At 40.8% G+C, this 24,854-nt stretch overlaps 2 protein-coding genes across 3 annotated transcripts in view; one reads left to right on the top strand and one right to left on the bottom strand.

Moving 5' to 3' along the window:
* FAM13C (family with sequence similarity 13 member C) overlaps positions 1-3,098 on the top strand; it is an 84,751-nt gene extending 81,653 nt beyond the window's left edge. The window contains exon 16 of the transcript XR_012711750.1: positions 79-3,098. The gene's annotated coding sequence lies outside the window, so the exon portion shown is untranslated. The remainder of the gene's footprint in view (positions 1-78) is intronic.
* Positions 3,099-3,180: 82 nt separating this feature from the next.
* Positions 3,181-24,854, bottom strand: part of PHYHIPL (phytanoyl-CoA 2-hydroxylase interacting protein like) — a 74,357-nt gene continuing 52,683 nt past the window's right edge. For both annotated transcript variants that reach the window (XM_075257557.1, XM_075257559.1), the window contains exons 2-5: positions 23,527-23,723; positions 6,844-7,018; positions 5,682-5,799; positions 3,181-4,565 (exon numbers count right to left, since the gene is read on the bottom strand). In XM_075257557.1, coding sequence (XP_075113658.1) covers positions 4,031-4,565; positions 5,682-5,799; positions 6,844-7,018; positions 23,527-23,723 — 1,025 coding nt within the window. In that variant the 3' untranslated portion in view covers positions 3,181-4,030. The remainder of the gene's footprint in view (positions 4,566-5,681; positions 5,800-6,843; positions 7,019-23,526; positions 23,724-24,854) is intronic.

Consider the following 24,854-nt stretch of genomic DNA (forward strand, 5'->3'; position numbering starts at 1 on the left):
TGCAATCATTTTCTGAACGAAAATGAGTATTATGTGACAGAATTGCAGGGGTGCCAATACTTTTGGCCAACACTGTAGACTGTTGGTGATCAACACTGGGAAAACCAAAGGTCGGCATACTTGACTTTGTCCCTGTCTTGAATACTGCTGAAGGGCATTATGGTGGTAATGGGTTAGAGGTCAATAATGGGGTTGAGTTATTAAGGCTTTTACCATTTTGTGTGTTGAGTTGTTTTTCTTTGCCAAACTCATATTTGAAGGTCGACATGTTTAACTAGCTCCCCAATAGTATGGCGTTTCTAAAATCTGCTTCATTGTCTGAAGTGCCTTTGATATGTTGTAGGCATAACCCACAGAGTAGAAACCTCAGTCAAAATGTGTACAGTAACTTAAAACTTTTTTCTGGGTCTTTAATATTTAGGTTGGTGGGGTGGGTCTGACCAGTGGCATAACATGAAGCTCCAGGGCCCCCAATTATAATGGATCAATTATACTACTGGTCTCTTTATTTTGAGAAGAGATACCATATGGGCCTTGGTGTGACTATACCCTCTGCACCTTCTCAAGTTATGCCCCTGAGTCTGATTCCTTGCACCCCCATCGATCAAGGGTGATTCAAAGGGCCAATGTGATGTAGGGGCTGTGCCTGGTTATTACATGAAGTGTAGTACCACTCACTGCCACTACACAAAATGCGGAGCTGTGCATCTTAGGGCCTGGTCAATGGGGGGTGTCAGAATTCAGACCCCCAATGATCTAATAATGATGGTCTAAGGATATGTCAGTAGCATTAAAGCGGTTCTTCAGGACTTTGTTTTTGAGCTCCATTGTATGTGTCCATACATCACATGGCCATGCTGCAGCTCAGCCCTATTCGTTTGAATGGGGCTGAGCTTTCAATACCAAGCACAGCCACTCTACAACGTACAGCACTGTGCTTGGTGAGCAGTGAAGGGGCGACAGCAATCCATCATAGTCCCCAGAATACCACTTCCAATAGAATATTTCAGATTCCAGAAAATAATGTATTTATGCCTTGTACAGGCTGTATATATTTATTCTCTAGTGACCTATTTTTACTATTGAGCTGTGGTTCCCCCCCTCCACTTTTCTGTTCTTGTCTTCAACCAAAGGCCAACAATGTAAGCGACATGACTGCACTTTCTGAACACTGCATTATAATGTAATGTATGATCTAAGAGATATGTTTTACTGTCATATATATGAGGACACATGTAGCCCCGACATGGCGTTCCTTGCAAAGTTATGGGGCTCAGCGTCTGGTGTTTCATATCTAGTTTCATATATTGTAAGAGCAAAAGTATTTTTCAGAATATTTATTTTTTTGAACATCTTTGTAAAATTAAAGCAGCATTGCATATGTAATAGTAGAAATAAATTCAACCTTTTCATTGAGCGAGAACTTCCCTTCTTCATTATCCAATGAAAAGCACAGGCTATTGGCAATTGAAACGGCTGAAAGTTTCTACATGAAATTTCAGATTTTTTTTTCTTTTTACAGTAGAAACAGCAATGAAGTCTGTCACAATCACTTTAACTACAGCCTTAATTCATGTATTAGTTGTACATTTTGTATTGGTCCTTTTTAACATTGGGGTCCCCTTTGTCACTCTTTTTTACTTATCACCTTCAAGCATTTTATTAATGTTTTCTTAAATTATAGTAATTTTGGTAGGTAGCCACACGCATGAACCTCAAATAAGTCTTTGAATTTTTACATTTCCAGCGGGGTGTATACAGTATATCATAGTAGCAGCCCTAGTGGCCCAGTGAGAGGAGAATCCTATTTCTGGTTTACCCCATCTCTTAAAGAAGGCTGGTCAGCTGTCTTGACTAGTCCGTTTTAGTAGATGCCCTATAAAATAATTCATTTTAGGTTGTTCCTCTCTTACACTTCTTAAGTTAATGAATTGGGTGTTGCCATTACTCTTGGGACCATGTCCTTTCAGTTTTTGACACGATGCAAGCAGTTCACATGGGGCATTGTGCCTAGACCAGGGGTAGGCAAGCTTCAGCACTCCAGATGTTGTAAAACTACAACTCCCAGCATGTTTACTTCCTCTGCTGTTCTTGAATCTCCCATGGAAGTGAACAAAGCATGTTGGGAGTTGTAGTTTCACAGCAGCCGGAGTGCCGAAGGTTGCTGACCCCTGTTCTAGACATATAGTACACTGTATCCATGGACACATCTACTCTTATTCTGTAAACTTTTTGAAATGTAGGGTTCACAATGGTTTTAATCCGTTCGTGCCCAACTATTTCCTCTGTAGCCAAAACTACTAAATAAAATTCAAAATTCAAATTCCCAATATATTTCTACCTGCAGTTAATGTATTTTCACAATGCATTACTTACTATATTAGAGGCCTAGATAGGTGATACGCACGCTCTGTTCACATTTACACTGGCGCTTTTGGCGTGGCACAAGTACCACGTGCAACACAGACACGTTGCCACAACTCGAAAGCTCCTATTAGAATTCAGTTTTGTCCATCTTCCCCCACTGGTGTCCATATGGTCTTCACATATGTAAACCGAGCCTAACCCTTCCGGTAGTGGAGCCTACATCTACCACCACTTGTTCGTAGGGCCCTGACCAATCATTGCTTCCTACAATTTTTTTTTTTTTTGAAATGGTGAGTTTTATGACCGGTCATTTCTTTTCTTTTCCTACCGAAAAAAAAAATTCTAAAAAAAACCAAAACCCTTTTTGAAGAATGTTGAAATATGCAAAGCTGCCTTAATCTTCTCATGTCTGATTCTATTGAACTCTATCAGAATAAAGTCTTATTTCTGAATCCAGAACGATCTGTGGTATCAGAGTTTGCTGCTAACGTTCCCTTTTCTACACACGTGTCACGCAGGCACCCACACACTTGAGATCTGTCGTGTCTTTTGCTATCGTGCTTAGCACTTGTTTTTTTGTTTTTAACTATTCTTACCAAGTCGAAAAAAAAAACAAAAAACCTTTCTTACTTCTCTTGTATCCAAAGTGCATGATTTTAAAACAGACATTTTAAAATTGTTTATTGGGAGTGAAGAAAAAAAAAATAATATATATATATCTCTCTCTCTTACCATTTGCAAGTGAAATAATTCTCATGACCTTTTTGTGACGGTTGCATCTCTTTGTTCTAGAACATACTTTATGAATCGGAATGACTTCAGTTCTGTTTTTAATTAAAATCTTTGAAGCAAGAATAACAGGAACGTATACACGACTTGATGAAGTTTACAGTCTACATCTTAGATAAGGGAAAAATGGTTGACATGTATACACTTGCTAATAAAATGTGCTCTATATATTCTATATGATTTGTAAATATTTTATACAACGGTACAAATAAAATATTTTTCTATCATATTTATGATGGTGGAATACAGTATTTGTTTCCTGTTAGCTAGTATCTTAACATTGAACAATTGTCGAGCGACATTGGAAGTGCTGACGTTTCTAGGCTTGGAGAGCTCGTTCATGCTGAAATTACAACTTTTCATGCTGTTTTTTTATTTTTTTTATTTTTAGTTCCCAATAGTTTTAGTAACGTAAAATAATTGCTATTTAGACACCCCAATAAAGCCATAATTGGTAGGTTTTTTTTACCTTGCTAAAGCAGACTACATATAGTTCTTGTTATGTTTGGCAAACAGAATAATAAACAGCAAATGAACGAAACGAAAAAAAATATTAACGTTTGCAACATCTAGATTTTTTTTTTTAAACGGTTGGCAGAGAACAGAATGGTTTGTAGTGGTTAAGAGCAGCATCAACTTCACAAATAATAAAAAAAGTTTTAAAAAAGCTATTTAAGTCCTTTGCTGCGGGATGAACTACAGTGCAATGCCAAGCAATGCCTTGCAGGCTTCGTCAGGCAGCGAAGGGGTTAAGGAGTTCTAATTTCGGTGTATGCTTTTGGTGACAGCTGCATTTTTGCATGCTTCCGGACAAAATGTCTGGTAAGAATGAAGAGGGAGGGTTCACTGCTGTAACGGTAGGCCGGGAGGGCTTTTAACGTCCGACGCTGATGTTGCAGGTCTTGCAGCTGGGATCTTTTTTTGCGTTGGCGGTAGACAAGCTCATTAGCTGGTGGCCAATGATTTCTGCCACGGTGCCCCAAGAAAGATCCACAGGGTCAGTGTAAATGACTTCCAAGATTACGTCTTGGGCATGGCGAAATACAAGACTTCCCTCCTCTTCGGTGCAGGTCAAAAATTTGTTGTCGCTCAGATTCAGTTGAGGAAGGCGCTGCTTGCAAAACTCATCTCCTGGAGATCCCACCGGAGCAATGACCACAATGACGTAGTGATAAGCCGTGTACATACAGTAAAAGTCCCCAAAGTACAAGTTGGTGTTTGGGTTGAAGAGTTTTTCAGCAGGTATCTCCACCCTGTACCTTCCGTACGGTGAATCTTGTGGCGGCTTGCCGGTGTTGAACTCGGTGTTGCAGCTGAAGAAGATTCCTTCCAGTTTAGCACTTATTGGAGAGCCGTGGCTGCCGCTGTTGTCCTTTGGAGAGGGCTGCATGACATTGCCATGATGTGTCCTAAAAATACATGTAAGAAAGATGTAATAACTAATGTTTAACTAGGGTACTGGTGTAATAAAATCTAGTCTCATAGTGACCATGCACACAATGCATAGGGTTCACCGAGAAAGATCTCCAATAAGTGAAGAACAAAGGGCTTCTGATATTAAAGCTGGTTGTCTCATCAAGGTTCTACTCCCCCTTTAAAGCCACATTCACACTACCATTGTGGATCATTTTTAACATTGCAGACAATGTCCATTGTTCTGATCCTCTGAAGGTTCAGAACAACCCACAACGGTAGTGTGATAATGCAGGGGTTTCTAAGGATAACTGAATGACTTAACAGGATTCTACCACTAAATCGCTTTTTTTTTTTTGTGCTTTAGATGTCGGAATAGCCTTTAGAAAGGCTATTCGTCTCTTTACTTTAGATGTGGTCTCTGTGGTGCCGTTCCTTAGAAATACCAGTTTTAACCGGTATGCAAATGAGTTCTCCGCAGCAATGGGGGCTGGGTGGCGACCATTTTTGGGAGGCCGCTCTTGCTCTTGTAGTTCAATACAGGAGCATACTGCGCAGGCGTCGGAGGTTGGACCAACACGTAAGACAGAAGAGGCGGGGTTGCAGCTGAAGATGGAGAGAGCTCTCTGGCAGCAGTGGGGACGCCTCCATCGCAGTTTGAGCGCTGGGGCCCGCCCCCATTGCTGCGGAGAACTCATTTGTATACCGGTTAAAACCGGTATTTCTAATGTACGGTGCTGCGGAGACCACGTCTAAAGGTAAGAGACGAATAACCTTTCTAAGGCTATTTCGACGTCTAAAGCAAAAAAAAAAAAAAAAAAAAGCGATTTAGTGGTAGAATCCCTTTAAACTATGTAGCCTAAATCATCCAGTTCATTCTCCGAATATACATTTTCTCTGTAGCAGTCTCTATAGGGAAACCAGCCAGCACTTTCTTATCCTGGAAAATCCTTTTAAATGCCTCCATAACAAACTAGACAAATAAGGTTAATATTCATACATGGACAGCAATGACTAGTACTGTAGATAGATATTTATATCTTAAGCCTTACAGTTTTCAATAAAAGACATTACACTATAGTATATGTTGTAGTCATAAAGCAATGGCTTACTGTGTATAGTCAAAGTATTCTTTATGTTGGTTGCGATAAAACACTGAAAATTTCAGCATACGTCCTGCAATTGCTTCAGCTTTCTCCATCAGTTGTGTTAGGTGTACCTTGGAGTAATCTGGAAAAAACATTGAAATAGATTTAAAAACACATGAAATATATTTGCATTGTGTGTGACTAGCTGAACCTTTATTGCTCTCCCTTTATTTTGGTTCTTTAGTCAAAGGTCTTTTTTTTTTCTTATACAGAGCTACATATTCTTTTTTTTTAATGTAGATTGTGAGCCCCATATAGGGATCACAATGTACTTTTTTTTCCTTATCAGTATGTCTTTGTAGAATGGGAGGAAATCCAGGCAAACACAGGGAGAACATACAAACTCCTTGCAGGTGTTGTTCCTGATGGGATTCAAACCCAGGACTCCAACACTGCAAGGCTGCAGTGCTAACCACTGAGCCACCATGTTGCCACAGCTACATTTTCCGTACATAGACATATAATCACATGATACAATTCTGACAAGTCTGCAGCCACCACTAAGGGGCGCTCAGGTGCTTACTGTATACGGTTTTGAGTTCAATGGGGTTTTCTAGTTGCGGCATAGAATGTAAGAAGTGAACATTTTTTGCCATTAAAATATGATCCATTGAAGAATTATGGAATTTACTTACATAAGATAGTGACAACTGGTTTTCAAAGTGTATAACTCTGTGCACGACCACCTAATGAGCTGAGCTCTGGTGGACATACATGCTCTGTCAATTTCTCCTCAGCCAGGCCTCTGATCACAGCAGACCAGACAACAAATATAGTTTTCTACCCTGCTTGGTTTCTAAGAATGCCCACAGTATCACACAGTGGATCCCAGACAGGTAAAATAAGAAAGGACAATATTGTCAGCTGCCAGGGGGAGAAGGAGACTGATAGAAACACAAGGAAGCAGAAAATGATTAAAAGTGTATGGTTATATACTACAAACAATGCTACTACAAAAGCTATTACTATAGGCGTTTCTTGTGGGATAACCCATTTAATGTGGAACGGTTGTTTCAATAGCAATCATAAAAAAGATCTAGAAGAATAAAAATATTACAGCCGTTTAGTTGTTATGAAAACATAAGACCACAGACATCTTGAAACTCTGTTGGTTGACAGTTCTCACCTGCTGTGCAGAACTCAATGATCTCACTCCACTCAGACACCACGTAGTCTCCATCCACCTGCTTAGACGCAGTCTGTACGGCCACAGTGTACTCAGTCCTTGGACTCAAGAACCAGTGTCCACGAACAGTCATTGGCAGAGGCACGGCTTTAGCTACCAGTTTAGTGGGGACATCCTAAGAGAAGTGAAAGAGGACAATTAAGAAATATGGTTTGCATATAGGTTGTGCTAAATCGTAGCAGCCATCTTAGTGCATAGATACCTGCATAGAAGAACTCCATGGTGGAAAAGGAAAGCTTGCTAAGGCACTAATTTTTGGAAGGTAGCTCCATATAGATCAATGTCTGAATTTCTAAGGTGATATCTCCCTAAACATGATAGAGAAAATTTGTACATTGTGAGTCCTATATGGGGCTCACAATCTACATAAAAAGATAATAGGTGGACAACACAACTTTACTGAGATGACTAGGTGTTTAAGAAGCGAACTGCTCTCTTCATCAATCCATAGGGAGTTTTGACCCCAAGGTTTTTGTATCGGCTGTAGGCAGGCAAAAGGAAAGGTTGTGGAGAGAAGATGCCTCCTGATAAGATGGCTCCTCTCCACTATGGACTGGAATCCATATCCGGGTTTTGGGTGTAATTATAGACCCGGGCCCAAAGCTCTAGTCCTGGGTTTGGCTAGAGCATTAACCCTGTCCAGGTAGGAGGGTGGAGCTCACGCCCCTTCCTGCTTCTGATGGTGGATCCTGAACTACAAACATAGTGACTGTGCGGAGGCCAAAAGTGGAGACGCGGCTAACCTGGTGAGCCTGTGCGACTGTTTCTAAAGACTGTATTATATTGCTGGACTCTACTGCCACTTTAATGAATGAAGCCATTTTGTTTTGTGTTGCCTTATGCTACTGAAAGCTATTTGTGTTTGGACTTTGTGAACTTCTCCCAATAAAGCAGCAGTGTGTATTTGCAGACAGCCCTCCATGTGTCTTACTTGCCTGATAACCCCCAAGGTTACGAAGTTACAGGCGTCACAAGTGGGTCAGTAAAGAGCGGGTGTAGATGTTAGACCCCTGGTATTCCCTACACTCTCAATATATACATATCTCTATTACTGACCCACACTGGCCCCTTACAGGTTTGGCACCATATATACCACTGCTTCACTAAACTGCAGCTTTATGCATGTTATCAGACTCATGAATTCTTACTTTACATTACATATGATCAGATTTTTAGCATCTTAGAACACCTCCTTAGTTATACAGTTCTATTATCAAAAACTAAAGATAAGTATAGACATATTATCTTCCATCGTAATAACGTGCATATTGCTCTGCATTATAATGTAGTTTGTTTGGCCTCCTAGTGGTTATATTTGATACTGCATGCTTATTTTTTTTTTGCTAGGATCCTTTCCATCGTCGATCACTATTTTGTGGGTTATGTCATTCTGATCTTGCGTATCTGCTGCATTATATAGCAGGAGAGATGTGATTCATAACATGGCATAATATATCGTCTTAGTATATTTCTACAAAAAATTTTCACCAAAGCCGCGATTCTCACAATGATCTGGGACGGGCATTGTAGACTGAACAGATGTTTAGCTTTAAAATCTGAAATTGCAGATGTCCCATTATCATATGAATAAAAGAAACCCAGGAAGAAGGAAATATTTTTTATTTTAATTACGAGCGGGGATGTGTTAAAATAGAATTAAGTAGATCTAAGTTTATACATAATCTTCCCATAAAACACCATTGTGTGTTCATCAGACCTGACAACATAATTTCTATATAAATCAGAGTCATGCCCCAAGCAGAGAATGGAATCTAAAACCGATCTCGCAGATTTGTTTGTTTTGGCGTTTCCTCCTTCACTTTGTTGCCTGTCAATATTACGTTGTTTCCAGCACGTTGACATTTTATATAATCATCATGTACAACCTGGGTCAGGGCCATCTTATGTTTCTCCGTGCTGCATGTCAATCTCCTACTAGAACGATATGGTCAATTTTGGCAAGTTGCAATGTTTATTTCTGGTAAACTAGTGCCGGATTGCTCTACAGAGCGGCATCACTGGAGGGTATAACAGGAGATGAGGCATCATAGCAGCAAGAGAACAATAAGGGAGGGCCCTATATGGTCAAGAGTGTGTGGACACCTGACTATTATAACCTTATGATCTTACTGACATCCTTCTCCAAAATCTTATCTGGAGTGTACACAAAAATCATGAGGCCCCATAGGAAAATTCAGAATTGTACAGTCCTTCTAAAGAAAGGTTGGGTAAAGGAAGTTGAAATAATGGATGGAATTCATCAACCCATCTGGTCGCTAGTTTTCTGGCATTGATGCTGGATCTTTGTCCATACAATCCCTTATTTAGCTATATCCTGACATGCGGCTTCTTTTGTTTCATTAAAAGGTTAGTGATCCTTTAACATGGTAGGGGGGGCATGTTTGCCAGGCTATCAAGGATCTCAGTAAATAGACCAATAGGAAGGATTTAGGATACTTAGACTGCCAGACCTCAAAAGAGATCGAGGTGCTGTAAGTGGGGTCTGTGGTCCCCATAGCAGCTGCCTACCCTGCTTCCAAAGTAGGTAGGCCACTCTTCTTGGAAGGCTTACCACAAGCTATTTGGAGAATGTCTATGGGAATTTGCACCCACTTAACTTACAAGTATTTGTTTTGCTATGTTGGACTGACCCACCAGACTACCAGAGGATTCTCTGGTTGACTCAGATACCAAAACAATAATGGTCCAGCAGAAAGCACCCAAATTTGAAAGGTACCGTGGTCTATTTTCTAGGGGTTGTTGTAGGGTGGGCCCAAGGAACCTCTGTCTGATACTGGTTGTGGGATCAGTTACACATCTTAGATGAGTAGTCTGGGTCAGAATGGTCATCACAGTCCATTCCAATAATGATGAACAGGGCCGAGGTCACTCAATTTCCTTCCATACTTTCTTATGGACCTCACATTGTACAAGTCATATTGGACCAGGAACAAACTGAGTAAATCCATTTTATGCTACAATGTGATAATATATTAAGAGGGACATCTTGAGACCAGCCCGAGAGAAGATGTCTACCTGTTGAAAGATTATTTTCGGCAGTAAATGTAACATTTTGTGATATTTCATCCACTGAGGGACAAGTATTTTGCCAAATGTACCTATAAACTCGATGTTCTGATCACATCCATCAATAATGGTCGCTGGCAGTTCTCTTTGCTTAAAGTGACGCATTTTAATTGGTCTCTTTAAGACATAATAGTTTCCCGAACTTTCTTTTAAGCAATTAAAGCGGCGGCTTTATTATGCAGAAACGGAGGCTTCATTCTGCGCTCTTAATGAGGCAGTTCTGGGTCATTACTCTATTTACTGATGGGTAGCAAAGCTTAAGAGCTTTAGGGGATGATATGCAAATTGTTCAAGAAATATCAAGTACTTCATGTGCTGTCATTCCGTTGTATAAAGCAAGCATCCAGGACAGCAACGGGTCTTACACAGAGACCCCAACATGTTCGAGTCTTTGAATCCTAATAGTCCGCCGCGGGAGTAGAGGGAGCATGGATGTCAGAATCTACTTCACATCACTATGTGGTACATTGGATCATGATCATAATTGTAACATTTTAATTATCATTAGCCATAGACTTGGCTGTAACAAAATAGCTTGGCAAAGATAAGAGTAGACATGAGAGCTTTAACAAGCACAGTACTCATCCCGATGAAGGGCACAAAGGGTCCTCAACAGGCGACATATCATCTCATTTACAAGTTTACATCTGGTTTTCACAGTCCACGATCAATTGGTCAAATTGGTTGTTACTCATAGACCAAGACTCTATTCGTAGGAATAACAAAATTATTGAAAATCTCAAATATGAGCCCTAGCAGAAAAATGGTCCCCAAAAGTCAAGGCCATTTGGATAGGACTTTGGAGCAATCACTCAGAACTAGTTTTTTTTTCTTATGAGAACAGTCACAAATGTTATAGACTATTTTGATCACATTGAGATAAGATGGCCATGCACACATCCTGTATAGATGTATAATTTCTGGTGGCCCCAAGGTACCCCCAGCCCAAAACTTCTGAAGTAGGAGCAGACGCAACATCAACACTGGGCACTGGTGCATAATGGTGCCTAAAGACAATGATATATTGTAATGGAGCCCCATGCTTCAAGTTATGTTTCAGTGCACCATGTATCATGTCACACAAAGTACCCGACCCAATGACAAGATCTTACGATGAGGTCCCCTTTTAGAAGGATGGTATTGGCAATAGTAAGACTCAAACTAGTGGGACCACTAAAACCAAAAGCTGGGGGAAAATGAAGCCCCAAGCTGCATGACACCATTGCACTCTCAATCTCCAGACAGGACCCCCTCCAACCTTTTTCAGTTTGCTAGAATAGTGACTGGTAATAATAATAATAATAATGGCCACTTACTATAGGGCCTACTCTATAATCATCAGAGCATTGGACGCCCCTTTGGTCGGGTGCCTGTAGCCTAACTGTATTGTTTGCTAATGTTACTATAATACTGAAGGTTGATGAAGCCGTAGCTGGGCCCCTGTGTCATGGAGCCCATAGAAGTTGCATGTACGCATTAACTCTTTAAAGGGAGTTGGCCAGCAATAACATGGTAATAAACCTAATCTCAGTATCTTGTAGAGGTGAGTCTACAGTTTCCAAATAGGCCTCTATTTTCTAGCCTTGGAGCCCCATTTTCATGTAAATTGTTTTATTTCTATGCATATGAAGCTAGGGTCGCACTAGGGTTCGGGTCTCCATTGTTTGGGTTCACATGGGGCCCATAAGATGGAAAGCCTATAATGGGGCAGGTCAGTGGTTAGAACTGTAGCCGTGCAGCGCTACATCTGCAAAGGAGTTTGTATGTTCTCCCCGTGTTTATGTGGATTTTCTCCCATTCTACAAAGACATACTGATAGGAAAAAAAATATACATTGTGATAACTATATGGGGCTCACAATCTACATAAAAAAAGTAAAGATGGAAAGCCAATAGACTTTAAAAACGATTACCTGCGGACCCCGTAGATCCCTCCTTGCAGGACTTTTTTCTCTGCCAATTTTAAACGGAATCTACTACGGAGATTCCAACGCAGATGTGAATCCAGTCTGATGGAGGGGGAAGGAGTTTTGGGACATGTCTTAGCCTGCCTGGTGTAGATTCCCAGGCAAAGCACTTCTCACTTGCATATGAATATAAAAAAGGCACATTTGGAAATGGTAGAATCACCTCTACAACATACTGGATTGGTTTATAACCAATTTACTGCTGACAGACTCCCCTTAATATGAACGGGCAGTATAAACAGGCTCTACAGGCAGGGATTACTACTATAGCCTAATGTGGCTTGTATCAGCATAGCCCTTTCCTAGTCATTATCAGTGGTGATGTTCTCCTGTATAGCGCACAGCTTCATATTCCCATCTCCTTGTATAAAAGCAGCCTGATCTGTCTGGATTCTCATTGCAGGAGTTTAATACATCTCCTTAAAACAACTGGACACTGCAGACACAAATCCGATAATTCTAAAGAGGGTTCTATTAAAGCAAAAAAAAGCAGCTCAGCTTGTCACATTCACTTGCCTGCAGATGCCAGTATCCTGCCGCTCCATAGTCACAGCTATTAAAAGCCTTATTATGAACAGACCTACTAACACAATTCACATATAAAAGAAAATCTCCACAAGCCGCGCTGGCTTAGGCAGACACGCTTTCACCGCTCGCACCTGCTTTTGTTTCCTATGAAAGCGTTGCAAATGAATGCCAAAATCTATTGTCTTCTGCCTAACAACCTGTCCAATGTAAAGGATCAGCCGCCACCAGGGGGAGCCATGTTGTTATACATAAATCCTGCACAGAAATTGCTTTGTGTCTGGAACAGAGCTCACTTAGGCACTATGTGTATACCCAATGCATTTCTAAATAATGTGCAATAGCAATATAGGGTGTGGTTTGTAAGACCGAAGAGCTATTTTATGCATCGAATGGTCTAATCATCTCGAAAACATTCTGACCAATGATCACAGATCATCCTCTGCAAAGGTGTGCAAGTCTTATTCATCTTATATCTGACCAGACACGAAAGGAAGTTCTAACCGCAGACAGAAATCATTAGGTGTTGAGGATGGAAGGTCTAAACCGAGGCACATACAGTATACATATCACAAAGGTATTCTATATACCTCTTTCATGGCCAGTATATTGTATATATTTATATACCTAACTCGGGTTTCACTCGACCGGGTGCTTACCGCCGGCCATGAATGAAAGGCATGGCGGCACACGTCATCAAAATACGGCTGTTCCATTATATTTTACAGCCTGGACTGTCGACCCGCACATGGGACCATGTAATTCTCAGTCATGTGCACGACCCCATAGAAATTAATGGGTCAGTGTGCTATCTGGGAAAACCTGGAAAGCACACAGACCTTTCTTATGGTCGTCTGCAAGGGGCTTGGGCTTGTGTGCATTGGAGGCTCTGTTATTTTTATCAGTGCGCTGAAAGACCCCAATAGAAGATAGAAGAGGTCCATGAGCTGCCACTGGGAACCACCATATGACAAATTTGTCATTGCATTGTGGTTTCCGCACAGTATTACAGGAGACTCAGTATACAAGTAGACATTGTCTTATTTGTCTTTATGTGCCATTCACACTCACTGTATCATGTCATATCACAAGTTCTGGGAGGTACCCAGATAATACAATTTTGACCACAGTCCTGACCCATTTTGACCCAACTTATGTGACTACTCTTCCTAATGCACCATGTTATTACCAATCCACTGTGGTGGACCCCTGTCCTTGTATATATCCAGGCTCTGGTTTACTCTATTAGTCCTGTACAATATTGACCTTGCTTAATGCAATCATGTCGGCACAGTTTACAGTCCCCAGTTAAATGAGCTGCCTTCATCACAACTATGTATTGTCATTGCTCTAAGAAACGGTACCTCCAAACTTTTCATGTGAATTCAGGTTACATCTAGGATGCAAACTTTATGGCTATGGGTAAGGTGCTGGCTAAAAAAGGATAGGACCCAAAAAAAAGACTTCAGTTTTAGTTTGGAGTACAGGAGGACAATTATAGGTTCACTAGTTTGGAGCATTGAGGTGCTGGATTCTTTATTGTGAATGTACGCCCGGTTCTGTTCTGCATTCTGCTCATTGTATGTTCCTGCTTGAAAGCCGAGCGTCCGTAATGCTCAGCTAAGGATCATTGATCACTACAGGAAAGCTGTGGCTTGAGATCATGATTATGGGTTCATCACACCTGTTTCTCAGAGCTGGCAATAATTCACGCTACATTTGTGGCCTCTCATTCAGATTGGTTTTTATGGCGAAGACAGTAAACACTCGATGTTCCAGATGCTCAGAATACTGCACTGGTTCTGGTGCCTGAACGCTGGGTCACAAGTTCTACATGGCAGAATGTCAAGGACGTAATGTTCTTCCCCAAAGCTTCCAGTGTTCTGTAGTCCTTACAGATGAAGTTAGATACTCATAGAAATCTATGGGACTTCACTATGCTTCCCAATGATGAGTCCAAATAATTCCAAGCTTTATTGGATGCTGTATTACGGAAGTATTCATCCCTACAAGCACTGCTATTATAGTAATTACCTCTATGGTATGGTCTAATACCGAAGCACCATACTGTAGGCCAGGGATGCACAACCATCCGGTTACAGGTGTTTGTCGGTGTGTCTGGTAGTTGTAGGCGCTGAGATGGGAATGTACTAATGGTGAACTGTGTAGGCAACCCTGAGAAACCATACGGTATATCGCCAGAATAGGCCATGCAGGCCTGTAACTCTGAATGTAGTTCATAGGATTACAGAAAACCCGGTTGTTTCAATAACGTACATAAACTTTAATTGAGAAGGCCACGTGTATATATGGCCTCATCCTTTTCTAGAATAGTTACTTAGTGGCTACATATAGTTGACATATGTTCATCAAGTTCAACAAAGGGATGGGAAAAGGCAACAGGAAAGAAGGGTAGACCCATTCCCCTATTAGGTCACCATAACGGTTTCAGATTGTTACGTCTTATTGACACCTTTGGTATTGGTTCAAGTTGATAATATAGTCAAAAAAGGATGGAGATCCCATAGATAGGGACTGTATGCTCCTGTGGTTTTTTTTTATTTATTAAGGACCATTTCATTTAGCGTTATTTCAATTCTGAGGACCTCCAGAAATTTTGCATCCTCGTATTTTTATGACATTATCAGGTCTTTATATAGTTTTCTTTAAAATGGTTTTCCAGGACTATATTTATGGCCTGTCCTTAATATAGGATCATCACTCCCTGCACCCACACCAGGGTGTGCCGTGGTGTTCAGACAAGTGCTGTTGCATCTTCAAGCACATGCTTTAGACTAGTGACTATTCCTGGTTTTGCAGCCAAATCCTATTCATTTAGTTTGGACTGAACTGCAGAATTGCCATGTGACCAATGAATATTATCCACTGCCTGAGAACAAGTGGTGGCGCTCAAGTACCACAACTTGTTTTATATAGATGACGACTTAAGGCCAGGGACCAAACATTGTGGTTTGTCTGCGGAGTTTTACAGTCACTGTATAGTGGATGGGATTCCAGTGAATCCCATCCCCACACTGCGGGAAAATACACGCTGCATGTCAATTATACCTACAGAAACCCCATTGTTTTCCCTATAGGTATAATGGAAGCAGAAAGTCCATGGGGAAAGCTCCGCGTACTTTCTGTTAGGCTAAGGCCCCACAGGACGTCCTGCAGCAATACAGTGCTGCAGGAAAAACTGCGGCGGCAACGCATTGCAATTCTCCCCACAGCACTTTAAACAGAAAGTTCGTGGAGTTTTCCTCCACGGATTTTTGGTTACATTTGTACATATTGGGAAACTGCTGGCATTTCCGTAGATATAATTGACATGCTGTAATTTCCAAAACCATGCCGGATTTGGAAATCATGACGTGTCCACACAACTGTTTTTACCCCAAAGTGGGCATGGGATTTGCTAGAATCCCATCCACTTTTCCCTTACTGTAAAATGCCGCAATTTTTTCCGTGGCGTTTCCATCCCATTGAGCCCCAGCCTTAAGAGTTGCAGTGCTTTTTTGCTGCAGCCCGCTACTTCAGGATTTAGCTTAAAGTGGATTTCCATGACTTTACTATTGATAGCATATTCTATATCGTTAAAGGGGTTGTTCATGACTTTACCATTGATGACTGATCAGCAGGGTTCTGAATCCAAGCACACCTTCTGATCAGTCTTCCAGTGCCACAGTGCACCTGAACTATATATCTCTGTACACTGTAACAGCTGGGAACAGAACCAGCTCAGACCCATTCCAGAGTCAGGCCCCCACTCATACAAGAAGTTATCACTTGAGAAGTCTTGGACTACATTGAGGCTCCATTGTGCTATAGCAAACCTCATCAGGCTTGACTATTTGACCTCAAAAGAAAAGCAGGTTTGACTTTAGCGATAGACTTTTACAGAAGGGCATAGGATAGTGGATAATTGGTAGTGGAATAATGCAGAGAATATTGTTTCCTCTGTACGAGCCTCCTCTGATTAGAGTTTTCTGCAATGGAAATAAATCGCTTTAATCCTTCATGCACCCAGCGAGCGCAGATGCTTTAAATTAAGCAGATTCCATCTCATCAACAATCAGATTTGATGGGTAATTTGTACAAAATATCATTTTTGTTTCCATGAAAGACAATTTAAAGATAAATGGAAATTAGTCTTTGTCACACAGAACTGTAGTATGGGGAGTCCCGGCAAAAATTTCCAGTACGTTTTATAAATCGTTCCAGAAGGGCCCATATATTCTGGACACATAACCCTACAATATCCAGAAACAAGTATGTATACATTTACAGTATGGTCAGAGGCATATAGCACTCACTAGCAGCCTACCTCCAGGCTAATGCTAAAGTGGCACAATGACTAAATACAAGCAAAGGAATCTGTATTATAGGCAATGAATTATTCCTCTAGGCAATAAGTAAGGAAGAGTTTTAAGCAAACTATGCCGAAATGGCTTATATTAGTAAAAAATATTAAGCCTTAGGGCCTGTATTACAGCTCCCAGTGGCATAGATTTGTAAGGTGTTCTTAGCCAGTATATTGTACGTAGAAGAGTCTGTGATTTTTATTAAAAAAAAATATATATATATATATACAGTCCTATGAAAAAGTTTGGGCACCCCAATTAATCTTAATCATTTTTAGTTCTAAATATTTTGGTGTTTGCAACAGCCATTTCAGTTTGATATATCTAATAACTGATGGACACAGTAATATTTCAGGATTGATATGAGGTTTATTGTAATAACAGAAAATGTGCAATATGCATTAAACCAAAATTTGACCGGTGCAAAAATATGGGCACCTCAACAGAAAAGTGACATTAATATTTAGTACATCCTCCTTTTGCAAAGATAACAGCCTCTAGTTGCTTCCTGTAGCTTTTAATCAGTTCCTGGATCCTGGATGAAGGTATTTTGGACCATTTCTTTCTACAAAACAATTCAAGTTCAGTTAAGTTTGATGGTCGCCGAACATGGACAGCCCGCTCTCAAATGATCTGAAAACAAAGATTGTTCAACATAGTTGTTCAGGGGAAGGATACAAAACGTTGTCTCAGAGATTTAACCTGTCAGTTTCCACTGTGAGGAACATAGTAAGGAAATGGAAGACCACAGGGACAGTTCTTGTTAAGCCCAGAAGTGGCAGGCCAAGAAAAATATCAGAAAGGCAGAGAAGAAGAATGGTGAGAACAGTCAAGGACAATCCACAGACCACCTCCAAAGAGCTGCAGCATCATCTTGCTGCAGATGGTGTCACTGTGCATCAGTCAGCAATACAGCGCACTTTGCACAAGGAGAAGCTGTCAGGGAGAGTAATGAGAAAGAAGCCGTTTCTGCACGTACGCCACAAATAGAGTTGCCTGAGGTATGCCAAAGCACATTTGGAGAAGCCAACTTCATTTTGGAAACAAAGATTGAGTTGTTTGGTTATAAAAAAAGGCGTTATGCATGGCGTCCAAAAAGAAACAGCATTCCAAGAAAAACACTTGCTACCCACTGTAAAATTTGGTGGAGGTTCCATCATGCTTTGGGGCTGTGTGGCCAATGCCGGCACCGGGAATCTTGTTAAAGTTGAGGGTCGCATGGATTCCACTCAGTATCAGCAGATTCTTGAGAATAATGTTCAAGAATCAGTGACGAAGTTGAAGTTACGCCGGGGATGGATATTTCAGCAAGACAATGATCCAAAACACTGCTCCAAATCAACTCAGGCATTCATGCAGAGGAACAATTACAATGTTCTGGAATGGCCATCCCAGTCCCCAGACCTGAATATCATTGAACATCTGTGGGATGATTTGAAGCGGGCTGTCCATGCTCGGCGACCATCTAACTTAACTGAACTTGAATTGTTTGTCCAAAATACCTTTATCCAGGATCCAGGAACTGATTAAAAGCTACAGGAAGCGACTAGAGGCTGTTACCTTTGCAAAAGGAGGATCTACTAAATATTAATGTCACTTTTCTGTTGAGGTGCCCATACTTTTGCACCGGTCAAATTTTGGTTTAATGCATATTGCACATTTTCTGTTAGTACAATAAACCTCATTTCAATCCTGAAATATTACTGTGTCCATCAGTTATTAGATATATCAAACTGAAATGGCTGTTATAAACACCAAAATATTTAGAACTAAAAATGATTAAGATTAATAGGGGTGCCCAAACTTTTTCATAGGACTGTATATACCGATTTTATATTTCGCAACCTTCAACTATCCCATCCTCTTCTCTAGAAGCATTGCTTTTATCTCAGAATACAGGGTCTCATGGAAACGCCATATAGCGACCCAAGGTAAACTACTTGTCTATTTCAATACTCCGACCCACGTTGACGCTTTCATGTCCTTAGAGAATTCAGAGCACTATCAGCTGTGCCGGTATACATCCGGGTGCTGGAGAGATCAGTGCAGTTGGTTTCAGCACTGATATCTCACCACTGTCAGAAAGGCAGGCCTTACAGCCTAGTGTCAATGATGGGATGTGAGGGATGCACCCATGGCAGTATAAGGCTAGGAACGAGTACTGTCGAGAGGAAGGGCTGCTTTCTTCAAAGCCCAGCCATGACTCTAGACTGTAAGTCCCCATTTCTGACAGTGGGGGGATATCAGTGGCAAAACTAACATCACCAATATCTCGTGCACTGTTGCGCATACTGGAAAAGCTGACAGTGCACTTCTAGCCATCTCCATTTCTGAGGATATGAAAGGTCCTCTAAGTATTTGAGCCAAAAGTGAGATTTTTTTGGTACCTGCAGAGAGGTTTGTAAAGGTGGAGTGGATGCATGATGGCTTGAAGCTTGGCCATGATGTGATAAATTTAGGGGGAAAAAAAAAATCACATTTTATCCTGTTAAGTGCAATGATATATGCTGTAACAACCTACCAAAGAAAGGAATTTGAAGTTGCAACTGCATAACAACAAATGGACACCAACCAAGATGTCTACTTTTAAAGAGGACGTGTCACCAGGTCTGAAAAGCCCAATGACCTACATCATCTGATCCTGAGCATTTTTAGGTTTTGTTTATCCAATTCTGCCCTGCCATTCTAAAGATATAAGCCCTTTTAGCATTGATGTAAACCCTAATTTCTATCAACACTAAATGGGCTTATATCTTTGGTATGGCTGAATGGATTTGGGTAAACAAAATACCAAAATGCTCAGGCTAGCAGTACCTATCAGATGACATAAGTCACTGAGCTTTTCGGACAGGATAACAGGCCCTCTTTAACTTACAGAGATTGTCTAATATGCCATCAATTTTGACAAATATGGGCCACCATATGCTCCATGCATGTGCATGAACATAGGGCCTTAGGGTCCTTTTACATAGGCATATTTTAACCCACGAGTGCTCATTTTTACGTGCCTTTTCAATTATGTAGATGTTTGGAAGAAACCCCCCACCTCTCATATGCTTAGATTGTTTTTGGCAACAGAAAAGACTTCTACAATATACCTCCCTCTAGGATGTCCATATACCCTAACAGGGTAAGCGGAAAGGGGATGTCACTATGATGAGAAAAACCTTATGACCACAAGAGCGGCACTGGCTGTTTTTCACATGACAGAATGGAAATAAAAATGCTAATTTCAAGTCCAAATTTGTAAAAAGGGGAAATGGCGAGACGTGAAGATAAATAATGGCTTGAATGGACTTGTAGGAGCCGTAGAACAGGTACATTCACAGACAGTCATACCTGAATTACAGCTGCAAATCACTGCAATTATGGCTGACATGCCAAACAATTACAGGCTACACATGATGTCACCAACATCAAGAGATCTTCTACAACGAACAGGTCCACACACCCAAAGGCATCAATTAAGGCTTGCAATAATTAGATTTCTATTACTTTCGGGATAATTGTTCTTTCACGCAGAATACTGACAGTCCCCCGGGCAAGAGAAAAGTCTGTAGAAATGTGAAATTCCCTTTGACACTTGTTAAAATGTCATAGGGGTGCAATATACGAAAAAACTAATAAAACCAAAGTCAGAGCGTAGTGAAAAGCTAACACAGGAAATTGGACATCTATCGCCTCATCTCTTGTCATCACTTTTATGGGCATCATGAGACCTCGTTGAGGCAGAATACAATAAGAAAACACATGAAGGCAATGACAATTCTTAAAGCTGTTCTTTTCTAACCAAAACTTCAATTTGACAGAAGGAAAGACTCTGGCAACATACAAAGGGACGTGGATTAGAGGAGTTATGAAAGGCGCCAAGAGGGGGAGTAAGAAAGTGAAACGCGTATAATATACGATGAGGGTAGCGACAAATTTACTATGACATTTTAATACTACACCATTTATACAGAGCCGTACACTTTTGTACCTGTGCCCCAATGATAAGTCTCCATCGTTGATGGACTGCTCATAGGTTACGATGCGTGGAGCCACGAGACTTGAGGACTCAATAGTCAACTGGCCCACATTTACTGTCATGGTTGTCTATGTATTCTGGTTGTCTTCAAGCTTGAGCCGACTGTAATAAATTTGGCATATTTTCAGGCTGCCTAAGTTTACGGTGACTAACAAGAAGACTGGGCAGGCTTCGAACCCTACCATACAAAAATCTTAAACTTGTCCATCTTAACAAATTAGCCCCCATTCACAGGATAGGGAATAACGTGCAGATAATGGGGTCTGACCCCTGAGACACTCACTGATCAGGAAAACATGGGAAATTTGTCTCCCATTGTGAATGGAGTAGTGGTTGGGCGCAGTGCACCACTCCGTTCATTTCAGTGGGAGTGCAGAAGAAATCCAGAATACAGAACTTTATATATCCAGCACTCCCACCGAAATGAATGGTGCATGCCTATTTGTTGCCTGCACTTCTGCCTGTAACTGAAAATCTGTTCCATTCATTGCAATGAGGTTGTTTCTGCAAATCCTACCCAGATAAATGGCCCATTTGCAAAAATTTCTGCAACGAATCTGCTACATATATACTGGAATTGGTCACCAGAACCCAGGATATCAACCCAGATGCCCATATAGATAGTTTAGGGTCACCTACATCAAACTTTGTCTTCCCCTAGTGAATCAGTGCCACTTTTGTCAAGATTTTACCAATATGCAAATGAGCTTTTTGGAGCAATGAGAGGTAAGAAGTAACACCCTCATTGTTCCATAGAGCTTATTTGCATATTGACAAAAATGGCGATAGATCAGCAACAGAGGCAGCAAGTCACAAGGGGAAAACACTGCTCGATTCAGGTGGCCCTAACCTATCTATCTGCGGTGCTAGGTTGATATAACAATACCGGCATAGATATTTACGATTTTACTGCACTTTTAATAAAGTATTTGCCTGCTGAAGAACAATACACTTTGCAATAAGCTTTACTAGGTATAGCATTCAACATTATGCAAAATACAAGGGATCCATTCAAAGTGAAATGCAAATCTCCGTCCTCTCAGGCTCTGCAGAAACTTTAACCCATTTATTTTCAATCACATGTTTTACTTTTTTTGCATGTGGTGCACTGAATGTAGGATTGATTTATAGATAATGCGTTGTTCACATTGTGTCGTTTTTGATCCACAGGAGGAATAGCAACAGGGGGATGGAGCAATACTATATCCAGACACTAGTAGTTTTGAGTGGGAGGGCTGATCAATATATGACAATTACTGCAATTACCAAGGGCCTCAGTGATAAACTGCTTCAGAATACTCTGCCTGTGGTTATTGCCTTTTCTGAGCATCTACCCTTAAAAAAAAGCACTTTTACAAAATCTTCATTATTTAGCCATTTATATACATGATGTTTTTTCTGGTCCTTAGCTGTGTCATGTGACTGATTACTCTGGCTCTCCAAATGACTGTGTATTACAGGGGTCCTCAAACTTTTTAAACAGTGGGTCGGAGACAGAGCAGGTCGCACAGACATCGGGAGCGGTGCCCTCCAATAGGTAAAGTGAAGTGTGTCCTATGGCCTGGCCCGAGCTCCCCAGGAACTTCATTATAAATGCACGCCTGCCGGCGTTGTCGGCGGGGCCAGACAGAAGTGCTTGGCGGGCCGCAGTTTGAGGACCCCTGGTCTATTATGTGTGGACAATAAGTTTCTCTATTTCTATGAGACTCACATCAAAGCATCAGATAAATTAACTTTCTATCCACAAGTAACCCTTGGTTCACACTAGCGTATGTATTCCGTCCGGGGAGAGTCCGCATGGAGAGCCACTGGACGGAATACAATCACAATTGTGCGGGCAGTGCGCGCAAGCACACGGACCCCATTATAGTCTATGGGGTCCGTGCGCTTTGACAGCACAGCGCTTGCAATTGCAATTGTATTCCGTCTGGGGGGTCTCCATGCGGACTTTCCCCGGTAGGAATACATATGGGTCAGGGGCAGAAATTATGGGGGTGATTTCCGTAAACAAAGCTTTTAAGGTGTTATATCTGTAAGGAAGCACCATACTGAGTGTACGTGGTTTCACCATGCCTAGAAACAGGTTTTATACCACAGTGGGTAGAGTTATAGAATTTTCTTAATCCTCTAAGGACCAACCTAAATTTATGATTTGACATTTTCGAATTTTTGTGCCTTTTTGGGAAAAACTACATCCTAACATTTCAACATAATTTTTACTTTTTTTTTTTTTTTGTGGGACACATACTTTTTACTAGCATCCTTCATAATACAACCCATTCCACAATAAATACTATGTCTATATGGGCCAAGGAACACAAAATGGTGTTCGGTCGCTCATATTGTCACCATTTTCAATATTTCTGCTTGTAGTCAGGAAATGTGATCAAACTGGCCACAGTAATGTCTGACTATTGAACAATATCATATAGGCAAAGTCTATAGAATTGGTAGACCTCAGGTTGTCTAAATGGTGGTTGGTAGTTGGCTGGGAATCAGCTGAAGTGAGAATCTTGAAGTACTTGGTTAGGTCAGACCGATAGCTTAAATACTGAAATCGAGCCAAACTCCCAAAAAACAATTTCCTTATATTTAGTGACATTAATCTTCCAAATATAACAACAAGATACCAATTTATATAGGGAAAAATTTACCTTATGTTTAAACTTATTAGAATTCTTGTTCTCCTTCTTATTCAGGTCAATAAAATAATGTGTTATCCGATCCTTAGATTTCGAATCCATATCCCATGAGATCTTGAAAGAGTCGCATGTGATGTTACTGATCTTGATGTTGTGAGGGACAGGCAGCTCCTCCATCTCTGCAATGCCGCTGTCTTGAGATTTATTCCCTAAAAAAATAAGAAATGTGCTCTTATTTAGGATATCCAAATAAGTCTTACAAGAAGAACTGAAATATAGAAAATGATGGTTTATTACACACTAGAGCGACAAGTCAAATGACAGTCTTGTGTACTCGTATACACAATTTAGGACTGGAGGCAGAAAGCGTCATCCACCGGATGCAGTGACAGCATACAGGAGCTATACATTGACGTCAGTGGAAGCTGATCTGCAGCGAAGGCTTTTGGTTCAAAAACACAACTAAAATCTACCTAGTACAAATGAAGACACTTCATTTTTGTCTGAGGGTTTTTAATTTTGACCATTTTGTCCAGGTCTGTGCTGCACCTTTGTTTTTAATGCTGCTAAGGCTTCCTTTGGACAGAATTCCTATTGTACAGGGCTACAGTTCCCATGATTCATTTTTACTCTCATATATACTACCTCATATTCACAGCTATGAAAATGCCACTCCATTTCACGATGTAAGGTAGTAGTGTAAATACTCCCGGTCTTCGCTGACAACACAGATCTACTGGACACTCCTCTACTACACTAGGACACCGTGTTATCCCATTACTTGAGACTGGATACAAAGGGAAGACCCAGGCAGGAATAAAAAGGACGAGATGTGTGAGGTCTCCATGATGGGGAGAGGGTACACAACCATAGTGTTTATTGCACATGGGAATTTCACCTATAGGCAGTATATTAATGAGAAGTTAAAATTTACACACAGTTTTTACAAAATGGAAATTCCCCGATTTACACACGGAGACAAGTGATTGGTTGCGCCCTGATTTTACTGAACAATAGTTTAGTTATTACATATAATCAGATGTTTAAAAGAAAATAAAAAGAATATAGAATTGCATTTGTATCTTTTAGTACATTTATTCCACATCGATTAAAAAAAATTGAGCTTAACTGGGTTCTTCAAAAGAAAAACCTTGACTCTGACAATTGTCAATTCCTATAATACGCCATTGTATCTCACCATAGAGCATGTAGAGATTAGTACTTACGAATACACTATCACAATGATGACATAATGAGGTCTTCAATAGGTCCATACAGAACTCAAAACAATGGCGAGTTTGTTTCCTTCACGACTGTGTAGCCCTTTTCTCATCCATTAT

This window comes from Leptodactylus fuscus, chromosome 10, assembly GCF_031893055.1.
Source record: "Leptodactylus fuscus isolate aLepFus1 chromosome 10, aLepFus1.hap2, whole genome shotgun sequence".
Lineage (NCBI taxonomy): Eukaryota > Metazoa > Chordata > Amphibia > Anura > Leptodactylidae > Leptodactylus > Leptodactylus fuscus.